Source organism: Erythranthe guttata, chromosome 4 (assembly GCF_056151865.1).
Source record: "Erythranthe guttata isolate IM_541 chromosome 4, IM_541, whole genome shotgun sequence".
Taxonomy (NCBI): Eukaryota; Viridiplantae; Streptophyta; class Magnoliopsida; order Lamiales; family Phrymaceae; genus Erythranthe; species Erythranthe guttata.
Window position 1 is genome coordinate 14,610,735 of NC_142536.1, and position 26,372 is coordinate 14,637,106.

Genomic DNA, 26,372 nt, shown 5'->3' on the forward strand with positions numbered 1-26,372 from the left:
GAGAGAGAGAGAGAGAGAGAGAGAGAGAGAGAGAGAGAGAGAGAGAGAGAGAGAGAGAGAGAGAGAGAGAGAGAGAGAGAGAGAGAGAGAGAGAGAGAGAGAGAGAGAGAGAGATTGATATACAGAAGACGAGAGATAGGGAGATTGAGAAAAAGCGAGAGAGAAGACGGAAGAAGAGAAATAAATCTGAGATGAGAAACGTGATATATGTAAGTTATAATATTTAAGGTATAAGGGCAAGATTAGGGATTAATTTTTTTTAGGGATGTGAGTCATATATTATTTCAAATTAAGGATTTAATTAAAAGATTGAATTTAGACTTGTCATTTATTTCAAATTATGTTTGATTGAGGGACTCATATCATATTACCCCTTTTACTTATCTATTTTTTCAAAAATAAATAAAAATAATTATCTTTGAACCCAAATCAACACTACACCAGATATATTCACTAGGTGCTTATTAACAGTTGATCGAGCTTAAATAATCACACACTAAACACACATAAACACAGAAGTGGACCCAGCGTCATTTCAACGGGGGTTCGGGGGCAGAGCCCCCAATTTTTCTTTTGGGATATTTTGTAAATATCAAAAATAATATTTTAGTATTATAAATTATTTTTATTAAAAATAAGTATAATATAAAATATGTTATCATTATTGGAATTTTTAAGCTTAAAATCATTGACTACTAAGTTTTTGTTTTTTGGGGCGAAATATAGTCTAACTTTTAGATAAATATAAAAATCTATTTAAAAAAAGGCAAAAAAAAATTTCTTACAGGGCGGCAACCCCCTAAGCAAAGGTAGGGTCCGCCCCTGCATACACACGAGTGTGTGTGTTATTATATGTAGATCTACGATTAACAAACACACAGTGTAGCATCTAAGAATGAATAATATTCAAGCATGTAGTATTGTGAAGAATGAGTATCTGCCCTACTCCAAGAAAAGCACTGCACCACCATGCACATTGCTTTTATAATGTGTTGAGTGAAGGTTTTTGTCATACCAAAATGTTTCGTAAAATTGGAGATTACAGCTGGTAGATATATCTTGTTCGCTTCCCGACAAAGTCTATCAAACCATGCATTTAAGTCCAAGTTTGTTGAATATGAGTTTAATTTCCAAAATATTTCTGAAAATATATATTTTCTCTGGAAAATACACTCATAATATCATTATTATTATGTACTTTATATCATAGATGAATAAAAATTTAGAAATTCTAAATTATGCCCGCCGATTTAAATTCGAAATTTTACGATTTTGAAACTAGTTTTTTTTCATTCCAATTTCTAAAATTTTGTTTTTCTCTTTGATTTTGTTTTTCATTTTTGGAACAAAATTGGAATTAGTAAACACTTCCAAAAACAAAAAAAAAATAATGGAATTATTTTCGAAAGTGTTTCCGAAAATAACATAATAGACCAAAATCTTTCGTACTCACATCCGATTAGAAACTTTTAATTTTATGGGGCTCTTTGATATAACTCCTCAATACTTTTTCTAATAGAGAAAAATTCAAACTATTTTGCACCATTTGAGAAAAACCCAGTCCAAATTTCAGCCATCCATTTTTCTATTTATGTCCCTCCACCTTACACATTCCCATGACCCATCAGCCCAATATCCCCATGACACGTCCCCATCAGCCCACTATCCCATGACCGTGTCTTTTTTTTTTTTTTTTTTTTTTAATATTATTATTATTTTTTAATTATTTTTTTTTAAATTTTAATTTTTTTTTTAAATTTCTTATTTTTTTCGTTTTTTAACTTTTTTTTCTCTATCATGTATGTTAATCGACTTTGAAACATATTAAATCGACTATGATGAACTATAGTCGATTAAGGAACGGACTACTAAAAATAACAAATCACAACTACAAAAATGCAAATTCAACTATATTTTACAAAAACAAACAATATACATACATTATAATTGATTTATACAATTGGAATCAATAAACAAAAAATCCAAAAAAAAATTAAAAATTGGAGTCAATGAAGCATTTTAATCGACTATGATGTGAAGCATAGTCGATTAAGAATTTGCTACTAAAAATAACAAATCACAACAGCAAAAAAATGCAAAATCAACTACATATTACAAAAACAAAAAATATACAAACATTATAAATGATTTATACAATTGAAATCAATAAACAAAAAATCCAAAAAAAATAAAAACACTGGAGTCGATCAACCTTAATCGAGTACTAGAACATAGTCGATTAGCTAAATCGACTATGAACATGTACATAGTCGATTAAGGTTCCAGCTTGCGCGAATTTCTCTACACGCGCCGTTATCCGCCCGATCCACCAAAAAACCCTAAATCTACCTCCCCATCGTCACCACACTTTGTCAACCATAGTGAGAGTTCGATCTTCCAGTCTCCCAATTTCAACAACTGGAATCTTCCATTAACGTTTTTACTGAAGAACTCCATTAAAATATAACAAGCAAATAAAAAAAGAGAAAAAAAAACACAGAGAATAAAGAAGATGAAGAATCTGGAAATTCATACTTTGTTCCCAACAAACTCTAATCTTGTCAAAATCAACAGAAAATTCTGACAGATCTACTCACACTCATGATATATTTTCAGAAATTAATCCCAAAACAAATTGGGTGTTTTTTTTTCTCTCTCTTAATTTCTTACGCGATTTATTGTAAGAAAAAAAAAGTAAAAAAAAAAAAGATATTAATGTGTATACGGCTTCAATCCCGTTGATGATATGAGTGACGATCTTTTCCATTTGTACAAAGAAGAGGAGGAAAGATGAGGAGAGAGAATACAACATAGAAGAAGAATGGGAAAAAAAAGAGAGATAAAGTGTGTCTGTACGTGAAAAAATAAGAGGGGGGGGGGAATGAGGAGAGAGAAAGGTGTACGTGAAAAGAAGAGGGGGAAAAAGGAGGAGAGAGAAAGAGAAAGAAGAGGAAGAAAAATGAGGAGAGAGAAAGGAAAAAATACGTCGATAAGAGAAGATGAGGAAAAATAAGGAGAGAGAGTGTATTGTACAATTAATGATAATTTTGGAATTATGAAACTATCATTTGGATGGATAAGCCGGTTTTATCTAATTATTTTTAGGGATTTTTATGCAAAAGTCCCCAACCAAGCATGTTTATTATTCTAGGTTTAGGGGACATATCTCTTTTACCAATAAGCCCATCCCTTTAATATTTATTATAACTAAAGGAAACATTCATGTATATCCCAATATTACCCTCAACCATTTATACCCAATTCTTAATTGTAATCCAAATTAATCAATTTTGTCCATAAAAGTTCAATTTTGACCACAAAAATTCAATTTTGACTTTTTTTTGGAGTATAATTTAATATGCTCCAATTTCATCCTTAACTTAATTTAATCTCAATTTGACCCCAAATTTCACAAATTATTAAATTTTGACCCAAAAATTTTTTTTTTTCAAAAAATATTTTTTTTTTCAAAAACTTTTTTTTTGCCGCCGGATTCCGGCATTTACCGGCGGTCAACGCCGGTCTCCGGCGTTGACTTTTTTAATTTTTTTTTTTTTTTTTTTTTTTTTTTTCTTTCTTCCGGATTTTTTCGCCGGTTTCCAGCGTTGACTTTTTTTTTTTTTTTTTCTTTTTTTTTTGCTTTTTTCTTTTTTTTTTCTTTTCTTTTCTTCCGGATTTTTTCGCCGGTTTCCGGCGGTCTCTTTTTTTAGTGTTTTTTTAAGTTTTTTGTTTTGTTTTGTTTGGTTTGTTTTGTTTTTCCACGTCCGCCGCTAAACGTTGACCGTAATTGTGCTGTCACTGACAGTAAATTAACGTAATTATACTGTCAATGATAGTTAATTAACGTAATTGTACTGCCGTTGACATTACATTTATGTAATTGTGTTGCCGTTGACAGTAAATTAATGCAATATTATATTTTTTTATTTATTATTATTTTTTTTTATTTTTTTTTGATTTGTTGACAAGTCAACGTAATTATATTACTGTCGTTGACAGTAAAATAACATCAATATTATTATTTTTTTGTGGTGTTTGTATTAATATTACTGTCTATTATTGTAATATTACTGTAAACACAATAATATTACTGTGGTTGACGGTAATATTACTGTTTGTTATAGTAATATTCCTGTCAACCACATCAATATTATTCTTTTGTTTGGATATTTTGTTTGTTTGAGTTATTCACGGAGTAACGTAATAATATTACTGTCTACTATTGTAATATTACTGTTGCTATAGTAATATTACTGTTGCTATAGTAATATTACTGTCACTCACAGTAATATTAATTCTTTTGGTTTTTTATTTTTTGTTTACATTTGTTGAACGGACAACATAGTAATATTACTTTATTATACAATAATAATGAATTTTGTTGTGTTAATATTAATGTGCTAGAGATTAATATAGCAATATCACTGTGTTAAACTATAGTTTAGTTATTTTTACTGTGTTTAACAGTAATATAGTTAATATTACTGTCATTCAAAGCAATATTGTTGTTTAAACGCCGGAGACCGGCGTTGACCGCCGGTCAACGCCGGAATCCGGAAAAAAAAATCCGGAAGAAAAAAAAAAAAAAAAAAAAAAAAAAAAAAAGTCAACGCCGGAGACCGGCGTTGACCGCCGGTCAACGCCGGAATCCGGCGGAAAAAAAAAGTTTTTGAAAAAAAAAATTTTGTGAAAAAAAAAAAGTTTTGGGTCAAAATTGAATAATTTGTGAAATTTGGGGTCAAATTGAAGTTAAATTAAGTTAAGGATGAAATTGGAGCATATAAAAGTAAGAGGGGTTATTTTAGTCCTTTACATAAATCTGGACCATGTGTGGACTTATTGGTAAAGGAGAATATTGTCTGGATCTCTTTATGAATAAGTTCCCACTGATGGGCTTATTTGTAATATGCCCTTATTTTTAAGAGGGGGTGTTTCCTTAACTTTATTTCTTAGATGATGGGTTCTTGCTAATTTTCCTAATTTTTTATTGGGTAAAAGACAACTAGACCCATGACAAGGACACTTAATTAAAAAAAAGACATTAAACTTTTTTTCTTCCAAATAAATCCAGCTCATTGCTCATTTAAACTTATTTGCAAATAAAAAAAACACTTTTATATATATTAAAATTATCTCCAGTTCCTTGAAATCCTAATTCAACTTTAATTTCATGATTTACACCTCAATTTTGTCAAATTTCACAAATTAATCAATTTTGTGACCATTACTCCAATTTTGACCCCAATTTTGACTCGCCACCGCCGGTCTCCGGTGTTGACCTATTTTTCTTTTCTTTTTTTTGATTTTTTTTTCCGGCAAGTCAACCGCCGGTCTTCCGGCGTTGACTTTTTTTTTTTGAAAACTTGTTTTTCTTAAAAAATGTTATTTTAATTAATATTACCGTATTGGCTGGTAAATTACAGTCTCCAACAGTAATTTAACTGTTGGAGACAATAATTTAACTGTATTCAGTAATATTACTGTTTGAGAGACTGTAATTTTTCACTTTATTAATTAATTTTATCGTCTTGGCCAATAATTTTGCTGTCTTCGACCGAAATATTACTGTTTCCAACCGTAATAATATTGTCTAATATTACTGTTTGGGACAATAATATTAGTAATTTTACTGTTCGGGAAAGTAATATTCATAATATTACTATTCGGGACAGTAATATTACTGTCTGGGATAGTAATATTTCAGACAGTAATATAACTGTTTAGAGAGAAAAAAAAAGTCAAAAAAAAAGTCAATGACGGAGATCGGCGGTCAACGGCAGTTGACGGGCCCGAAAAAAAATTATTTTTTTTTTCAAAAATAAAAAAGAAAGTCAGAAAAAATTATCTTCCGAAAAAAAAAATGTTTTCAAAAGATAATGAAAATGGGGGCTAATGTGATATATTTGTTCAAATCCGGGATCAATGTGTAATTCTATTTGCCATTCGCCCATTTTTATTAGGGATGGCAAAAAAATCCAAGCAGCTTGCTATCCGTGGGTATCCTCTCCGTTTAAAACCCGCTACTGAAACCATTAGAGTTTGGTAAGGATTATGGTAAAAGAAAAGCAAACCGTTATGATTTTGGTATGGTTATTGTTTTACCCCTTAGGATATGTGTATCCGACCATCTGAATAAAAATATAATTTGGCAAAATCTTGAATAAAGTGTTAAATAATTTAGGGAGAATATAATTTTACTACTTAATGAATTACTCAAGTACATAAGAAATTTCGTATCATCCCAATCAATTGTGTGTGCTAAATTTCATACTTTAAACTATATTTTCAATATATCGTAGTGGATATCTTTATTTCAATCATTATTTTGTTGCCTTGAAACATCAATTTTAATGAAGTGTCTTATCTCATTTTGTATAATTTATTTAATTTATTTTCTTAAGAGTTACTTAAAAGTTATCGGACCCGAAGTTATTTTCTATTACAATAATTTAAATGGTAAATGTGTTAGGATAGTAGACTAAAAGTCTCGCTTTTAGCTATATAATTTTATTATTGAATTAATAAAATAGTATATTATCATTTTATGAGAATCTGCACTAGGGTATTCGTATGTATTTAATTGATTGTTTGTAAATTAATTAAAAGCATAAGTCTAATATTCTAATAGTATTCAAAATGGTGTGTTACGGCGCACATAAAGATGATTTCGAAAGTTCGTTTAGAATATACAGATAAACGTTCACAATCTAGATGGAAATGGACTAACCATTGGTAAAAGATTGTAGCACAATATTTAAGTGATTGGTCTTGATCACAGTAAACAGAGAATAACTTTTGTAGTTATGGTTTTGACTTATTGTGCTAGCACACCCGGCATGTGTTGAACCGGACAAAGTGAAATAATTGTTTCATCACTGTTCAAAATGAAACTGTATTATTTCTAGTTGACAGTAAATTACTTACTCTCTTAATCCCTAGATAATTAACGTACATATTTAATTGATGATCTCTACTTTGATGTCACAATGGGAGATATTCTTATATTGAGTCAAATGGCCCCTGGTGCGTTGGGTAGAGACATTAAGCATTAATAGGTGGAAATTAATTATCGAAAGGAATCCACATCTCTGAAATATGAGATTGATAATAACCCTTGAGTAGCTTATAAGATTTGTTTATGTCAAGTCCTGGTCAGGTGGATTTCGTATCCGACATACTCAAATAAGTTAAGCGGGTAAGACTCATGAAGAGAAACCATTTAATTTATTTAGCTGTGAATAAATTATTTGGTAGTTATAAGATATCTTAATGTGGAGAGAATCTAAGTAATGATCGACCGGAGCTCGAATGTAATATTTGAGAATATAAACGGGAGTTCAATAATTATTGGGTAGTGGAAAATAAATAATTATTTAATAATTAATTAAATGGATTCTTTTAAGAGTTTGGATTTAATTAATTATTAGTTGCCCGATTTATATTTTCTCCTTTAGTCCCTATTGTAGCCCAATGGATTTTCTAATTAATCGAGAAAATAAAGTTCAACCAATATTATATATTGAATTAATATATCCGAAAATTAAGTTCCGATTGGACTGCAATTTTCGACTATATAGAGTTATAGAAGGAGTGGGATTTGTTTCCGTGTAATCCTCTCTATGTGTGACTCTAATTACTCGTGCTATATATAATAGAGATTAGGTTGATGAGAATTAATTTTTTTTTTCTACACGCCTATTCACGTGCGGAGAAGAAAATATTTTTCTCTTCTTCTTTTCTCTCTAAGTTTCTCGATTATATGTTTAGATTTCTTCAAGTACAAGTCCACCCTTGTAGAAGAATTATTAATTCGGGATATACAATATAAGACTATATGTTTTTAGAGCAAACATTTATTCCCGAATTTTCTGAGCAGTCCTGGGAAGAACTACTCCATAAATCAACCGTTCATCCGATAGGCTTGAAATTTATACAGTAGCTTCCTAACCCATAGTCATATAATCTTCCTCAAGGGTTTCTCTATCAGATTAACCATCACGGAGAAATTGGTGAATGAAGAAGGCTGTAAATTTCTGGACAACAGTTTTTCGAGGATTGAAGGCTTGGTGTGGATCCTCGTTCGTGCGCCGAAGGTAGAAACGAATCTGCTCGCGAAAACTGTAAGTTGCTAGATTAGATTCATTCCTCTTTAATCGAATCTAATCAAAGCATGTTACTAAAATTAAAACCGGCTAATCTAGAACCTCTTGCGAATTTTCATTGGTTCCTGGGCTTCACATCCCAACAATTGGTATCAGAGCTTCTTTGATGAATTCGTTTGAGGTTCACCATCTTGTCCAAAATTGCATGAAACGGAAAATTCATATGTTGCATGTAGCGCTTTGTTTTTGACTTTGTTTTGCAGAATAGAAAATCCGCTATTATGGTTATGAATATTTTATTTATGTTTTATGTGAATGGATCCCACTGCCTCGTGAGTGGTTACATGTCGGTTTTAATTTCCATAGCGAGATATTGATGGAAGATCGTGTGCCTATGATATATTTATTTTTTGTAATTTTTCTAGAGGAGTTTTAGATAGAAATTACATAGATAGAATAGAACAGTTTTTGTTCTCGGAATTGTCTGCACGACTGTGCCGTTTATGTTATTACGGCCTAAAACACCGTCGGATCGAGCTGAAACGTTTTCTGGAGGTTCCTTACTTCTTGGCGTATAATTGAACCGTTCGGATCGTGAATCTAAGTTACCAAAATATAGATATAAATTTCAGAACAAGGCTGGAAATTCAAGGACAACACCAGAATTATCAACCGAATTATCAACCGCGCGGGGTCTCGACATTGGGCAGCCTGGAATTCGAGAATTCTGGAGTTTACGGGGACTTTTGGACTTCCTAATTTTAAGGATTCTAAATTCGGGAGTCCCAACTGTTAAGTGTATATTTTTACACTTTATCGTAACTTTTTATTTGAGCTTTTGGTGTGTTTTAACGATAATTGGTGCTTAAAAAGTTGATTTATTGTATTTTAGGTACAAATTGAAGAATTGGAAAAGTATGGGGTCAAAACTGCAATTTTGACGAAAATATGGGTCAAAAGTGAAAATATCAAAATTCTGAAGAAACAAGGCTCGGACCCCCGTCCCTGTTTTAGGGCAAATTATGGGACCCCCGTCCCATACCCCGAAGTTGCGCAGTAAAGGAATTTTAATTGCACAAGGAAACTGCCTTCTTCCCCAAGTTCTTCACCCTATATAAGACCAAGTCAAGCACACAATTGGGGATCCATCTTTTTACGCAAATTCAAGAGCAAAGAAGATCAACGAAGATTCAAGCATTATTTTTCTTATTTAATTTATTTCTTTTATTTTCTTTATCATAAGAATCACGAGTAGCTAAGTCTTTAGTTTCTAGGATTTTATTTGGAACCCTATGTGGGATTTATGAACCCTTTTCTATGATTTTATGCAAGTTTTAATTCCGGATTATTTCTTCTACTTGTTTTATTAAGTTCATGAAACTGGCCACTTTATGCGCTTTTATGTTATTGTTAATCGCATGAATCGGAAGATCGGGTTAATAATTAGAACTGTGGTAGAAGAGTCTTTGTGGTATTAACATAGGAATATAGTTAATCTCTTAGGTAGCCATTAATGAGATTTGTGTTTAATGCTGTGTTCTAGAATTAATTGCATAGGAATATAGTAATTGAATCTAGAGTATTAGATACGTAATACACGCGGAAGCGGGTTACGATTATTTTAGCATCTCAGGTTAATAATCCGGGTTAATTGCTTGCATAATTGAAGGAATTGGGGGAGTAATAATCGCATAGGGGGAAGAATAAAATCCTAGGCTTGTTTTCATTGATTAAATCTTCGTTTTAATTGCTTTCTTGTTTTTTTTTGTCTTTTTAATTGCTTTAGTTTAATTTAGCTTATTAATCATCTTTCGACTGTGTAGGGTGGGCTTGGTAACAATTGGTAGAATTTAGCGTCTAGGATTAGATAATTAAATATTCCCTGTGGGTTCGATATCCGGACTTTTAGTCCACTATATTACTTGTACGATACGTGCACTTGCGTGTAGGTTTTCGCACAACACCAACTTAACCATAATAGCGGAAAATTAAATTGGTTTATGGTTGATGTGTCCTTATATTTGTTATAAGCATGATTGCATGCATTATTCGTGTTTATTATATTTGCGCTTAATTTGTTTATGTGATACCCATGACATATAATTGGACAACATGGAATTTGGACATGCATAAATGTTCATGTTAATTTATTATGTTCATGTTCATATTCAAATTGATATTGTTGTTCATGACGTGGCTTTGAAGGCATCAATAGAGGTTGATAAGAAGGCGAATGTGTTTGAAGTGGAGGTTATACGCGGACGTGAGGTTTTTGTGTACCGATTTGAGGGAGCGGGTGATGAAGATCCCATCTTGGCTTCGTACCGATTGATTACAACTAAGAAAGACTACAAGCTAAGGTGGACCCTGAAATATTGCAATCCTATCCTTGTATCGGTTGCAATTGAAGTGAAAAAGCTCATGGATGGATGCACAATCTACAAGGCTTTGGATTGGACATAAAAATTTCAACAAGCAAAGTCTGGCTGAAGACTTTAAACTTAGCGCTTCTCGGGAGGCAACCCGAGCTTTATTGTTTTTCGTAGTTTTCGTTAATTTTTCGTTTCGTTTTTTTTTTTTTTATTGTTATAGGCATGCATTCTAATTAATTTATTTGAATTTTAATTTTCAGGGTCGGAAACATGGTCAAGGGGTCCAGACGGTCGTCCGAAAATGCAAGGAAACTCCCAGACGGCCGTCTGGGAAACAGAAGGCCCCAAATTGCGCTTCTGCCTATGGGACGGCCGTCCGAAAAATGGCCTAAAATGTGGGACGGCCGTCCCACAACCAGTAGAGCAAAAAAAAAAAAAAAAAAAAAAAAAAAAAAAAAAAAAAAAATCGTATTGCTTTCCCGCCAATTCTCATACCCCGATGACGACGATTCCGACTAAATCAGGTGTTTTCTATCCTTAAACTTTGTGCTAATTTCGTTGAGGGCAACGAAAATTTTAAGTTTGGGGGTGAAAAACATGTTTTTGTGCTTATTTGTTTTAGTTTGCATGCATTAGGTTTTATTCGTTTTTATTGTTTTTCTCGTTTTTCTGGAATATAAAAAAAAAAATGCTTGAGTCGAATGCATCTATGATTTATGATGATGAGAGATGATCAATGTTTGATGATGAAATTGCTTGTTTTGTGTGATAAGGATTTGATGTTTGTTTAGCTTTCGATTCAACGGAACTTAGAAGCGAATTATTGCTAGGAATCACATTTTGTGCATTGCTTTGGTTGAATGTTTTGTATTTTAAATTTGGAATTAATTTGTGCTAGATCATGCTATGTTCGGTTTTAGAACTCACCTTAGGAAATTTATGATACTAAGTATTGAGTAATGAGTGATTTGGGATATGATTTGGGCCTTCTTTGAACCGTTTGAGCCTTTCAAGCCGACATTTTTATCGAAATATTCCTTAGAACCTTGATTTGAGCCTCGGAGAAAAGGTGTTCTTTCTTTTAGCCATGTGTATAAGGTAGAAAAGTGGAGACTCTTGAAAAATTAACCCTTGAAGTTCGGTCGAAATTTTTTATAAGGTCCTTCTTCTTCTTCTTCTTCGAAAAAAAAAAAGGAAAAAAAAAAGAAAAAGAAAAAAAAAAAGAGATAAATATATATATGCTTCTATATATATATTAAATATTAAAAAAAAAAAAAAAAAAAAAAAGAGAAAAAGAGAAGAAGAAGAGACTAGAAGGGAGAAATAAGGACTAGTTGTTGAATTATTTTTGAAAACTCGATCCATTGTCTTAAGAGCAAAAGTGGAGACTTTTGAACTCTTAAGAATCGAGTTTATTAAAGTCCTTAAAGGTGAATTCATTGTTTCAAACGCCTATCTTTCAAATTTGGCGTAATCACCTAAATTCAAGAAAAATAGCCACACATACCCATATTTCCTACCTCAAACCAAAGAGCCTAACAATTGAAAGCCACAAAGCCCCAATGATCCCAATAGCTTAATGTTCGATATATATTAGTAGAGTAGAATAATTTGGTGAGTATTTGGAGTCAAGCATATGCATGTAAGTATAAATTCTTTCTATCTTTAATTTGCAAATATTGGATGCTTGAAGCAATTGTATGAATTGTGGTTTTTGGTAATGGTGAGTGACTAAGTGTTGTTGAATTTTGAGCTTGCGAATGCCTAAGAATTGTCATTATAATTACAAGTTCTGAAAACGTGAAGTTGATCATTGATCTATGTGATAAGATGTAATAGTTGTGTTATTTGCTTATTGGTAGATTTTGCTTGAGGACAAGCAAAAGTTCAAGTTTGGGGGTGTGTTAAGTGTATATTTTTACACTTTATCGTAACTTTTTATTTGAGCTTTTGGTGTGTTTTAACGATAATTGGTGCTTAAAAAGTTGATTTATTGTATTTTAGGTACAAATTGAAGAATTGGAAAAGTATGGGGTCAAAACTGCAATTTTGACGAAAATATGGGTCAAAAGTGAAAATATCAAAATTCTGAAGAACAAGGCTCGGACCCCCGTCCCTGTTTTAGGGCAAATTATGGGACCCCCGTCCCATACCCCGAAGTTGCGCAGTAAAGGAATTTTAATTGCACAAGGAAACTGCCTTCTTCCCCAAGTTCTTCACCCTATATAAGACCAAGTCAAGCACACAATTGGGGATCCATCTTTTTACGCAAATTCAAGAGCAAAGAAGATCAACGAAGATTCAAGCATTATTTTTCTTATTTAATTTATTTCTTTTATTTTCTTTATCATAAGAATCACGAGTAGCTAAGTCTTTAGTTTCTAGGATTTTATTTGGAACCCTATGTGGGATTTATGAACCCTTTTCTATGATTTTATGCAAGTTTTAATTCCGGATTATTTCTTCTACTTGTTTTATTAAGTTCATGAAACTGGCCACTTTATGCGCTTTTATGTTATTGTTAATCGCATGAATCGGAAGATCGGGTTAATAATTAGAACTGTGGTAGAAGAGTCTTTGTGGTATTAACATAGGAATATAGTTAATCTCTTAGGTAGCCATTATTGAGATTTGTGCTTAATGTTGTGTTCTAGAATTAATTGCATAGGAATATAGTAATTGAATCTAGAGTATTAGATACGTAATACACGCGGAAGCGGGTTACGATTATTTTAGCATCTCAGGTTAATAATCCGGGTTAATTGCTTGCATAATTGAAGGAATTGGGGAAGTAATAATCGCATAGGGGGAAGAATAAAATCCTAGGCTTGTTTTCATTGATTAAATCTTCGTTTTAATTGCTTTCTTGTTTTTTTTTGTCTTTTTAATTGCTTTAGTTTAATTTAGCTTATTAATCATCTTTCGACTGTGTAGGGTGGGCTTGGTAACAATTGGTAGAATTTAGCGTCTAGGATTAGATAATTAAATATTCCCTGTGGGTTCGATATCCGGACTTTTAGTCCACTATATTACTTGTACGATACGTGCACTTGCGTGTAGGTTTTCGCACAACACCAACTTAACCATAATAGCGGAAAATTAAATTGGTTTATGGTTGATGTGTCCTTATATTTGTTATAAGCATGATTGCATGCATTATTCGTGTTTATTATATTTGGGCTTAATTTGTTTATGTGATACCCATGACATATAATTGGACAACATGGAATTTGGACATGCATAAATTTGCATTTAATTTATTATGTTCATGTTCATCTATGAGTATTATATTTGGTTATAAATGTTTTTATGTGATACCATGGATTAGAATTAGATAACATAGATGACTGTGTTGAACATGATAAATTTATCATGATTCGTAGTTTTTCTATGTTTGTTATATATGATGATTAATTTGTGTATTAATAGGATCCCATGATATATATAACTAGAGAACATAGAAATAGAACACACTCAATAGGTGCCTAGAGTATTTTTATGATTAATTATATTAGACATCGTCATAGATTTTAGATAATATAATTGATTATGAGTAAGGAGATTTATCGAATTTCGTTCCCACTCCGGGCATAATTAATTATAGACATTATCTAGAAAAAACTCCTAACGGATAATTTGTAATTGATTATAGTGATACATTATTTTCTCCATGTGGTGGAAAATAAATATCATAAAATAATCAATTCAATGTTAATTGATAGTCTAATGGCATATAATTAGAGACCATAGAAATTGAGCACATTCAATAAATGGCCATAGTATTTCTAAATTAATTATATTGGACATCATCATAGACTTTAAGATAAATTAATTAATCGTGAGAAAGGAGATTTATCGAATTTCGCTCCCACTCCGGGCACTTTTAATTATAGACTTATCTAGAAGAGTCTCCTAACGGATAATTTGGAATTGATTATAGTGATACATTATTTTCTCCATGTGGTGGAAAATAGATATCATAGAATAACCAATTTAAAATTAATTGATAGTCCAATGACTTATAATAAGAGAATTTAGAAATTGAGCATGGTAATTATTTTCATAGATTCCCTCATGAAAAATGTTTTTAAAATTATTAATTGTATCGGGGATTTTATTACGTATAAATCCCAAGGTCTCCATCATAAGCTTTAAGATAAATTAATTAATTGTGAGAAAGGAGATTTATCGAATTTCGCTCCCACTCCGAGCACTTTTAATTATAGACTTATCTAGAAAAGTCTCCTAACGGATAATTATTAAAGAAATTGTGGTGATATGTTTGTCTCACTCTGAGTCGACGGATATCATAGAACAATTGATTTAAAGATGACTTGATGGTTAAACACTTAACAATAAAATATAATTATAACTATACTTCACTCCGAAGTCCCTGTTATATTTTATTGGACCAAAGTAGCCGACTATTTAATTTTATTCTTCAAGACCGCCGAATTGGAATGATAATAAAATTAAAGATGTATTGCATGTCTATCTATTGAAAACTTGTAGTCTGTCTACACTCCGTAGCCTACCGGTTGCTCATAGTGATGGATGGTCGGTTGATTTCAAAATTTGGTTTGAGAGAGTCATTTTAAGTGACAATCTAGAGTTCTTAAGGATGCCCTTCTTGATATTTTAAATATGTTTGCTTGATTATCTAGCAATTAATGATATATTCCTTAGATCCACTTTGTAGACTCACTTTGCTAGGACTAATCGACCTATAATAATATATTAAGTATTGCCTTTCGATTGAGGAATTTAAAATATGTATTTTACTTGAGGAAATTCGTGAGTTAATAAATGAAGTGAATTTTTGGAAGAAAATTTAGTTCTTCATTTATTTTCTTAGGACGGTTAATTGGTTCGCGTTATATATTGAATTTTGGTTCAATATATAGAAACACTACGATGAGCCCATGGCAAGTACAAAATAATATAATAGTGAATTTCTTAGTAATGTGAGAAATTTGGAACTATACTTTTATTTGTAGCCATATTAAAAGCCTCTTGAATACATGCATTATTTATTTGGATTATTGGTTAGTCTTCATGTTCGAAAGACTATACGTCTTTTGACAGTTCATGAATTCTTAGAAACCAAGATTAGTGGGAAACCGAGATCAACTTAATCCAAATGAAATCTATTGAATTTTAATATTTTCAATTGAATGAGAAAATGATCTTTTCTATTGAAATTATTATAGGGAATTCAAATAGAGTTTACGCTCCTCTGAAGATCGAAGAATAAACTTTTATAAGTCATATTCAGTCAATCCTTCAATCGTCAGCTAGTAATTAGGTTTCTTATCACTCACGTGACACCTACAATAGTAGTGACACTGAATTATGTTCAAATCGAAAGTAGGATTTTATATTTAGAGATTATCATTTTGTGTCTTCCAAATAGAAGGAATTTATTTTTCTTTTATAGGATGGTTCAAAATAAATAGGTTGTTTATTTAATAATGACTTAGTCATTGTGGAAAATAAACAATTTTTTATTTAGACACATTGATTGATAATCAATATATTGAAATCTTTTATTTCCTACACTACTATTATATTCAATGAATAACTCTATTAATTAACCTCAATAGAGTATATATATATATATATATATATATATATATATATATATATATATATATATATATATATATATATATATATATATAAAGGCAGAATCTGGTCAATTCTGTACGGATTTTAATCAACAATTACGAGATAGTTCTTCATATTCTTCTTTTCTTTCGTCAAAGTTTCGTTCGTTGTTCAAGTTTGCCGTGGGTCGAATATTCGTGCAAATATTTGACAACCGATCGTTGTACCTTGGGAGACTACCGGAAAGAAGTTGTGCACCGTTGACAGCCCGGAAATATTTTCTTAAAGGAATTGCTTTGGCAACCCTCGATCGTTCTTTGTGTTTACACAATTCCTCTTTTCGACAAACAGGCAAGTATTTTTGTTCGTTTACGCAGATTGTTATATAATTATATCAACATCCAGCCTGCGCCAATTTCTCTACCCGCGCCGTCATTCGTCCAATCTACCAAAAAACCCTAGATTTGCTCTTTATCGTCACCACACCGCCGCCACATCACACCATCACCACCCCACTTCGATATTATGACGATTTTTTTATTACAAATAAAGTAAATCACAACCCGCACCACCAACCAAAGCAGAACCACCACCCATCAAAATCCGATTTCGGCAACAAATCGACAATTTTACCTCTTTTCGCCTCCAATGTAGGAATCCTAGTAATCGAATTTTGAATTTCTATCAAAATCATCATCATCTTAAGGGCTTCTGTTCAGATTTGCAAAGGTCATAATTCGCGAAGGGGTAGAGAGCGGGAGGAGTAGGAGCAGACATCTCATAGGGGAATTGAAAGTCGGAGAAGATGGATTAACTCTGACGGCGACGACGACGACGTATTCAATGGGATTGGCGCCGTTGTTTCAGGCGGTAATGGCGGTGGTTGGTTCTTCATCTTCCGATCAAGAGAGAATAAACTAGAGAATTGGGTGGGAAAAATAGAATAGAAAAAAAATAATAGAGAAGAGACGGGAGAAGAACATAGAGAATAAGATTATGGTTGTAAAAGGGTATAGTAGACAATTTAAGTATAATTTTGAAATTATAAAAAGGGTAAATAGCATTAAACCACCTAAACTTTTTACGTTTTTGCGGATCACCACCTGAACAATTTTTTTTGGCAAGGGTTTACCTGTACTGAATTAATTGTGCCACTTTGCCATTTTTTGCCTGTTTTCAGGTCAAAATGACCGGCTCTCAGCCCATGTGCGTTGCACATGACAAATCCAAGGCTATTGACGTCTTTTCTATTTTTAAAATGGAATAAATGTTTTTCTTTTTCTTTTTTGAAGTGGAATTTTCTTTAATAGAATAATAAGAAAAAAGAAAAAGAAAAATAAAAATTTCATCTTTTTCCCAGCGGTTCATCCCTGGATTTTGAGAAGCCATTGTACTTTTTTCTTGCCTCTGCAATTCCAAAGATGACCACTCCTGTCGCACCAATTTCACCACCCACCGCTCACCTCACCGCCGCACATCCTATCTCACCGCCCAACGCCGCACACCTCCGCCGCGGCATGGGGAAGCTTCAATTGTGAGAAGATCATCTAATTAATCCTCCATTTGTTGGAAGAAGATTTAGTCGATTCGGAGAAAGAAATCGAAAGAAAATAATGTTCATATAACCTGAATTGGGGAAAGGGGGAAATTAAATGAACATTTTATTTACCTAATTTTAGGTTCAATTTCAGTCAATCAAAATGAGTTGTGATTAAATGTGTTCAAAATACAAACTTTAGAATATATTGTGTCCATTGTCGAAAAGTTTCGCTTGGGGTTGAGGGCGGCGGATCTGAAGAAGATGTGGTGGTGGTGATGAGCTTGGTGGTTGGGCGAGAGGGAGAGTTGGTTCCTGGTGGTGAGCGGCGGAACGGCTGCAACATGAGAGAAATGGTTGATGAAAGTGTTGAGTGGGGTGTGTAGGGTGGGTGGTTGGATATGATCTGCCGCCGCCTACGCCGCTGGCCTTGATGGGTTCATGTAGAGGAGCTGTGTGAAATTTGTGCTAATTGCCGGCGAGTGACGTCGTTTTTGTTGTTGATCTGATGAGAATGATGATGATTAAGAAAAATAAAGTAGCAGCAATAAAAAAATGGAAAAAACGACAATAAAGACAAATAAAAATAAAAAATAAAAAAATTAAAAGAATTAACATTTATTCCATTTTAAAAATGGAAAAGACGTCAATAGCCTTGAATTTGTCATGTGCAACGCACATGGGCTGAGAGCCGGTCATTTTGACCTGAAAACAGGCAAAAAATAGCAAAGTGGCACAATTAATTGAGTACAGGTAAACTCTTGCAAAAAAAAATTGTTCAGGTGGTGATCCGCAAAAACGTAAAAAGTTTAGGTGGTTTAATGTTATTTACCCTTATAAAATATCATTTAGGTGGAATATTAACTAATCAAGTTTTCTCTAATTATATTTGTGAGAAATTTTTTCCTTAATTCCTAGATGGGGTTTCTTGCTAATTCTAGTTTTCCCCCAAAACTAATGTAGCTACTACTTTATAGTGAACCACAAGTTCACTAAAATAAAAATATATTTTATAAAATAAACGAATATTTCAATATAATACACGGTCTAATATTGTACAACATTTACAAGAATTTGAGTTCCAAATACACAAGATAAACACAACTGATAAATTAGGACGATAATTCAACGAACACAATAAGAATACTCCAACGGCTATGAATCAATTATTTTGCATTCGCATATAATCACCATAAAATCGAGGGCCCGATTCTTCTTCATGAGCATTGTATGCATAACCACCATGGCTAGATATATCAAGACCCGCAACTTCATCATCCATAGATATCCTCAATATCCCAAGCCAATGAAGCAAATAAAACAATGGCCCCATTGTAAGGCTAACCCATCCCACAATTGCCAATAATTCAACCACTTGTGCTCCAATAAGGCCCCACCCACCTCCCATCAAAAGCCCGGAAGATCGGCTCGCTCCGATCAAGCCCGAATCATACGCCTGGATAATGAACTCCTCCTTAGCGAAAAGCCCGGTGAAAATCAATCCCCAAGCCCCGCACCCGCCATGCAATTGGGCCGCTTCCAACGGATCGTCGATTTTCAGCTTCAGGGCCAAGATATTGAGCCCGATCAAAACCCAGGCGGCGAAGAATCCGCACACTATCGCCGCCCAAGGCTCCACCACCGAGCAGCCCGAAGTGATCGCGACGAACCCACCGAGAAGCCCGTTGCAAACATCGAGGGCGTCCCAATGGCCGACGAGCAACCGTCGGCCGAATAGTGTCACGATGCCTGCAGTCGAGCCGGCCAGTGTCGTGGTGACAGCTGTCCGGCCCACGGCGGTCCAGTTCCCCTGGTTCACAGTGTTCGGGTATGCCACAAGAATCTTCCCGAAAGAACCGGGGTTGAACCCGAACCACCCAAACCACAACAAGAAAGTTCCTAAAACCACCAAAGTAGCATTATGCCCACGCATCACCATGGGCTTGCCAAACGCGTCGAACCGGCCCACTCGCGGGCCCTCTATTAGTGCGCCCCAAAGCCCGGCGACACCACCCACCAAATGAACCACCCCACTACCCGCGAAATCGATAGCCCCCGAGCCGAACAGCAACGAGCTCGAGCTCGAGCTCAGCCACCCACTGGACGACCAGACCCAGTGGGCCACCACGGGATAAACGAACCCAGATAGAAAAAATGAGAAAATTAAATAGGCACTAAACTGGGTCCTCTCAGCAATGGAGCCACTAGTAATGCCCGCCACAGCTATAGCGAAAGCCCATTGGTATAGAAAGAAGCTGTAGTCGTAGGAGCTCGAAGGGATACTGTGCAGGGCGAAATAACTCGTACCGATAAACGGGTTCTCGCTCGGGCCTTCGCCGAAGGCGAAAGCGAACCCGAACAAGTAATAAGATAAGCTACCGACAACGGCATCGACCACGTTGGTGAGCATAATGTTCATGGCGTTCTTGGCCCGAACCGAGCCCGCGCACAACATGGCGAACCCGAGTTGCATGACGAAAACTAGGTAGGCTGAAAAGAGAAGGTAAATTGCGTTGATGGATTCCGTGACGCTGGATTCCCACGAGGGTTCCATAGTTTTTGGGAGGAATCTTGAATGGTTGGTGCTAAAAGAGGTTGGGGTACGTATAAGAATATAATGAAATGTGAGCTAACTACTAAGTATTATTATTAATGTGAGATGTGAAATGTAGCCCAAGTTGGAACATGGGGATGGTCCCACTTGTTGTTGACAGTGGAAGTGTTATGAATCAGTTATTTCATATTGTGCTATTGTGTGTGTATGGATAAGTCGATAATTGGAATAATTTGAAGCCAAGAAAATTCCATTGAAAAAAAATGATATGAAAATCCCTTTATTTAGTTATAAATCCCGGAAGATTTGCTGATATTTCATAGCGAATAATATTTCATTGTTTTAGATTTTTGAGTAGGTGGAGCGATGGCAGCAAGGGTTATTGGATGACAACAAGGGTGATTAGGTTGGGTGATATTTGGGTAATTCTACTGTTCTTAGTAGTTTTGTTATAATTGTTAAAACGATTTGTTTTTATACTTGCAAAGCACATTGTCTTTTTTTTTTTAGTACCGATGATGTTAACAACGGAAGTTTTGCAGTCAATTACATTAATTTTCATAGTGGGACTACATTAATTTTAGGGGAAACTACAGTTTGCACCCCTGAACTATGGGGTCTGTCGCAAACACCCCTGAACTACAAAACGTACCATAATGGCCCCTCCGTTTCGAATCTGTTAGTGGATGATGACGTGGCACATTGACTTTATTGTTACTAGGCGTTTTTATACCCGTTGAAACCTTTTTTGACCCATTTGCCCCTCAGACTAGTATATATATGTTTGTGTGGATTAAAGAAATTTATATTATTCTATCTCAAGCAATTATTTTATCTCATTACATTTATTTTTTACAAATATTGTTTTATGTATGTATTTTTAAAATTATCTCGTATTTTAAAAAAAAATAAAAATATCCATTTACATTGAAGTAACCTTTTAAATTTAAAGAAAAGATAAACAAATAAATTAATGAACTAGGAAAAACAACATGTACAACTCTTTCCACCTCTGTTATTCTTTTTTTTTTAATATTTTTTTTATTTCATTAATTTTTCGGACTAAAAATAAATCAAATTACAAATACACAAATGGCCACAAACTTCTCTTTCATCCTCCTCGCCAAAACACTCCTCTTTGTTGCCACTTCTGTCATCAAATACGAAAATCTCCCCAATTCAAAATTCGCATATGCATTAATTACCTGATTCCTCCTTCACCTTATTCATCGCCGGCGCCGCTACTGCTCCATTATATGCACAGTCAAAATAGAAAATGGTCCTCGTAATATCTTCGACTGATTTTTTTTTTCTCTTGGGTTAATTGCGATTCGGAATTGAAATTTGATGGGATTATTTGGGGGATTTTGAGGTGGCTTTGGATGGGGAACGATGAAGAATGATATGTCTGATTTGGGGTGTGATTTGTAAGAGGAATACAACTCCATGACAAAACGATTTAAATATAGTGTATCTTGGACGGTTGTGGAAATAACATTGTGAAATACGATTTTTTCGAACACAATTGTTGTGGAAGAGGGCCGCCATTAACAAGGTTGTTGCAGGGTTATGCAAAATTGAGTTTTGGGTATGGGGATTTGGGAGGCGTTGGAGGACCTTGGGTGGATGATGCCGTGTCATTAGGATTGCCCTAAATTAGTTTTGCAGCAGAAAATATTAAGGGCAAAAAAGTAAATGCACATTAATATTAAAGGTGTTAAATTTCTAACATTTGACTGTTAAACTCATGGACTATTTTGAGACGTTTTGTAGTTCAGGGGGGGTGTTTGCGACAGACCCCATAGTTCAGGGGTGCAAACTGTAGTTTCCCCTTAATTTTATATTGAATTACAATAATTTCATAGCGAATTTCAATTTGACAATCTGGTAAAAGAATAATAATAATAATAATAATAATAATAATAATAATAATAATAATAATAATAATAATAATAATAATAATAATAATAATAATAATAATAATAATAATAATAATAAAAATAAAAATATAATAATAAGGTAAATTACACCCACACCCCTGAGGTATGCATAAATAACTTTAAGGTCCCTATGGTATCGATAATTACACTCAACCCCTTGAAACGTAGTTAGAAACTCTAACAGGTTAATGCATTGGATACATTATTCCGATAGGGTTCTAATAGACTATTACTTTTAGCTAGTGGTGTAGATAACATAGAGTTATGACCTATGGGGATTTATGGGGTGACATGGCTCCCCCAATATTTCTTAAATTACCCATAACTCTTTGTGGGTGTTTCTACCGTGAGATCCTGTGTTCTAAACTTTTATAAGATACCCCCTTCAAATTGCGACACGTGTCCCAGCAAAAAAACCTATTTTTTCCTCATTTATCTATTGTCGCAAATACCCTTTGTACATAATTATTTAAAAAAATCGGTAATTATAAATTATTAATGAAATGTCAATTTTACCCTCTCTATTTTAATGCAATTTTAAATCTATATTTATTGCTGAATTAAAATTTATAAAGTCAATTATATCATTATTCATAAAAAACATTAAACCACCCATCCAAAATTGCATGAACTTGAATTCGAACTTGTGACCATTTGAAAACATGCAAGAATACATACCATTAAGACACAAAACATAATTGATAATAAACTAATAATACGGATATATATCACAAAGCTACAATTTATAATGGTTATAAAACTTATATAAATAATGTTAAATAAATTACTAATTCTCATATAATTATTATTATATATTAATAATATCCTATAATAACAAATCTTTATATAATATATTTTAAAAATCTAAGGAAATGCTGATCAACTCGTGTAATTTAAAAATGAATTTCGAAAGAATTTGAAGTTTGAATTGAATCGTAAATTGTAAGATTTAATTAGATCGTAATATTTGAATCAATTAAACTCATGTGTTTTCAATTCAAAAAAAATATTCAAAGATTTGATCGATTAAGCTCAACTCATTTCAATTAGTAGACAATATTCAAATATTTGAATCGGTTAAACTCAATAATTTACAATAGCGTATTAATTAAACTATGTGTAGTTAAAGTTTAGTACCTTTTTTCTATTGAATTTTATCATAAAATTTAATTCGTATAAATCGTAAGATTTAATCGGTTCATGGTCAGATTAAATCGTAAGATTTACAATTTGATTCTTGCGATTTTACGAATTAAATTATTATTTTTTTTGTTAAAATTGAATTAAAAGGATAGTAGACTTTAATTATAAATAGTTAACTCGATTAATACGTTCTTGTCAGTGGTTGAACTTAATCGATTCAAATTTTTGAATAATATTTACAAATTAAAAGGATTTGCGCTTAATTGATTCAAATCATACGCTTTAATTAATCTTATGATTTGATTCTTAAGTAATTTAGGAATTATTTTTTTATGATAAAATTGAATTAAAAATGTATTACACTTTAATTAATAATAGTTAATTTGATTAAGACGTTCTTGTCAATAGTTGAGTGCGCTAATTAATCCATTCAAATATTTGAATAATGTTTACAAATTGAAAGGACTTGAGCTTAACTGGTTCATATATTACGCTTTGATAAAATATTACGATTTACGATTAGGTTCTTACATGTGTTAGGAATTAAATTTATTATTTTTTATGACAAAATTAAATTAAAAAGATACTAGACATTACTTATAAATAGTTAAATCAATTATGTAACACATTATGTCAATAGTTAAGCAACCGATTCAAATATTTGAATAATGTTTACTAATTGAAAGGATTTGAACTTAATCGATTCAAATTTTATTATTTGATTAAATTAAATATTAAAAAAAAATTCACAATATAGTATTTGTAGTATATAATTTTATTTTAAAGTGAGAAAACTACGAATTAGAATGAGTTATAAATTTTCTTCTTCTAAATAAACATATTATTTTATTTTTTATTTGGATTTGTCACACTATCGATTTAATAACATAAGTGAGTTTTAATTAAGTTATGCATATTTTTTTATATTTAATTGAGCATTCTTTACATTGTTAAATGGTGGAGTTTATTAATAATTCTAATATTATATAATTAATGATAGATGTTTGGCGTATTGAACTGCTATTATTTATATTTTTCAAACTTTATTATATTAAATTTGATAATAATTTATTTAATATCATTTAATAATAATGAATGTTGCAATTAATATTTTAATTAACAGTATTTATAAAATTATGGTTAAATATATCATCATATGTTAATGTGCTTGGATGGTTAGGAGTGATAAATGTATTAAGATGTCCCAAGTTCAATCCCTAATGAATGCGTTTTTTTCGACTATTTATCAAATAAAACTCGGTCATAATGAATTTAAATTAATTATTTAATTAAAATATAGTAGGGGGTAAATTGGACAATTCAATGTTAATCAATTTTATATTAATTTAATAAAAAAAATAATCGAAAATAAAACTCGGTCATAATGAATTTAAATTAATTATTTAATTAAAATATAGTAGGGGGTAAATTAGACAATTCAATGTTAATCAATTTTATATTAATTTAATAAAAAAAATAATCGAACGATAATTTGGTAAAGTACTTCATTTTTTAGAACATATGCCATGTTATTTTTCTAGGGTCCAGATTTAATCTTAGAAAATTAATGGTGATTAATGCATATCTCATAAAAATTTAGAACACAGGCGGTCTCACCCTAGAAAGACCCACTCTTTGTTGTCTCCACCAGTTCCTGAAACCAATAGTTCGTTAGAATCCTATCGTAATAACGTATCCAATGCATTATCCCATTAGAGTTTATAAATACATTTTAAGGGGGTGAGTGTAATTATCGATACCACATGGACCTTAAAGTTATTTAAGCATACCTCAGGGGTAGGGTGTAATTTACCCTAATAATAATAATAATAATAATAATAATAATAATAATAATAATAATAATAATAATAATAATAATAATAATAATAATAATAATAATAATAATAATAATAATAATAATAATAATAATAATAATAATAATAATAATAATAATAATAATAATAATAATAATAATAATAATAATAATAATAATAATAATAATAATAATAATAATAATAATAATAATAATAATAATAATAATAATAATAATAATAATAATAATAATAATAATAATAATAATAATAATAATAATAATAATAATAATAATAATAATAATAATAATAATAATAATAATAATAATAATAATAATAATAATAATAATAATAATAATAATAATAATAATAATAATAATAATAATAATAATAATAATAATAATAATAATAATAATAATAATAATAATAATAATAATAATAATAATAATAATAATAATAATAATAATAATAATAATAATAATAATAATAATAATAATAATAATAATAATAAAAGAAAACAATTAAACATTAACAATAATTAAAACATGTCGGACTGGCCTGGTGGGCGGGTGGGATGGGATGGAGGTGGGTTGGACTTATCTCAAATAGATTTTGTAGGGTTATTTTGGGAATTCATACTTATCAAAAATTAAAATAAAATAAAAGGAGGAAAAAAATAGAATGTCAAATGCCAACTAATGTTGAGTGAGATATCGGAGCTCGTCCAGACAAAGTAGCCTATTGGTAAGCACATTGCACCTAGGACCATTTGGTTATGAGTCCGAAACATCAGGAGGGGAATTGGGGAACGAGTAACTATCTTCCTTAAAAAAAAAAAGATAACTGGTATGGAGGCGTGTAGTTAGAGATGGCAATGGATCGGTTATATGTCGGATTTGCCTAAATCAAAGAACCGACTCACGAAAAATATATTAACATACCCGTCCAAATCCGTTTTAGCTTAGATCCGGAACTGCCCGAACCAGACTCTAACTAAACGGTTACTGGCCTGCCAGACCCGCTAGACCCGTTAATATACAAAAAGTTTAATATTTATTAACTTTGATAACATTTTGCTTGTATATTTTTACGAAATATCTCAATACTAAAATACAGTATTTTAAAAAACCTCTACAAGTGATATAATATGAACAATAAAATTACGTACTTAATTATATTTAACTTCGATAATAAGTAAAATTCGAAATCAAGACAATTAGAGGTCGTCGACAAGTGATAAATATGGCTTACGAGAAATGAGATTCGAAAAAATAAAATAGTGAAAATAGGTAAATGAGAATAGACA

General features: G+C 32.0%; 1 protein-coding gene across 1 annotated transcript; it reads right to left on the reverse strand.

Moving 5' to 3' along the window:
• Positions 1-18,606: 18,606 nt before the first annotated feature.
• On the reverse strand, positions 18,607-20,355 carry LOC105973515 (ammonium transporter 1 member 3). The gene has a single exon (XM_012998547.2). It carries the CDS (start codon positions 20,170-20,172, stop codon positions 18,781-18,783), a length of 1,392 nt encoding a protein of 463 aa, XP_012854001.1. The 5' UTR covers positions 20,173-20,355; the 3' UTR covers positions 18,607-18,780.
• Between the last annotated feature and the right edge of the window lie 6,017 nt (positions 20,356-26,372).

Bases quoted from the DNA above. Each gene is read 5' to 3' on its own strand.
- LOC105973515 (XM_012998547.2), bottom strand. From the start codon at position 20,172: ATGGAACCCTCGTGGGAATCCAGCGTCACGGAATCCATCAACGCAATT.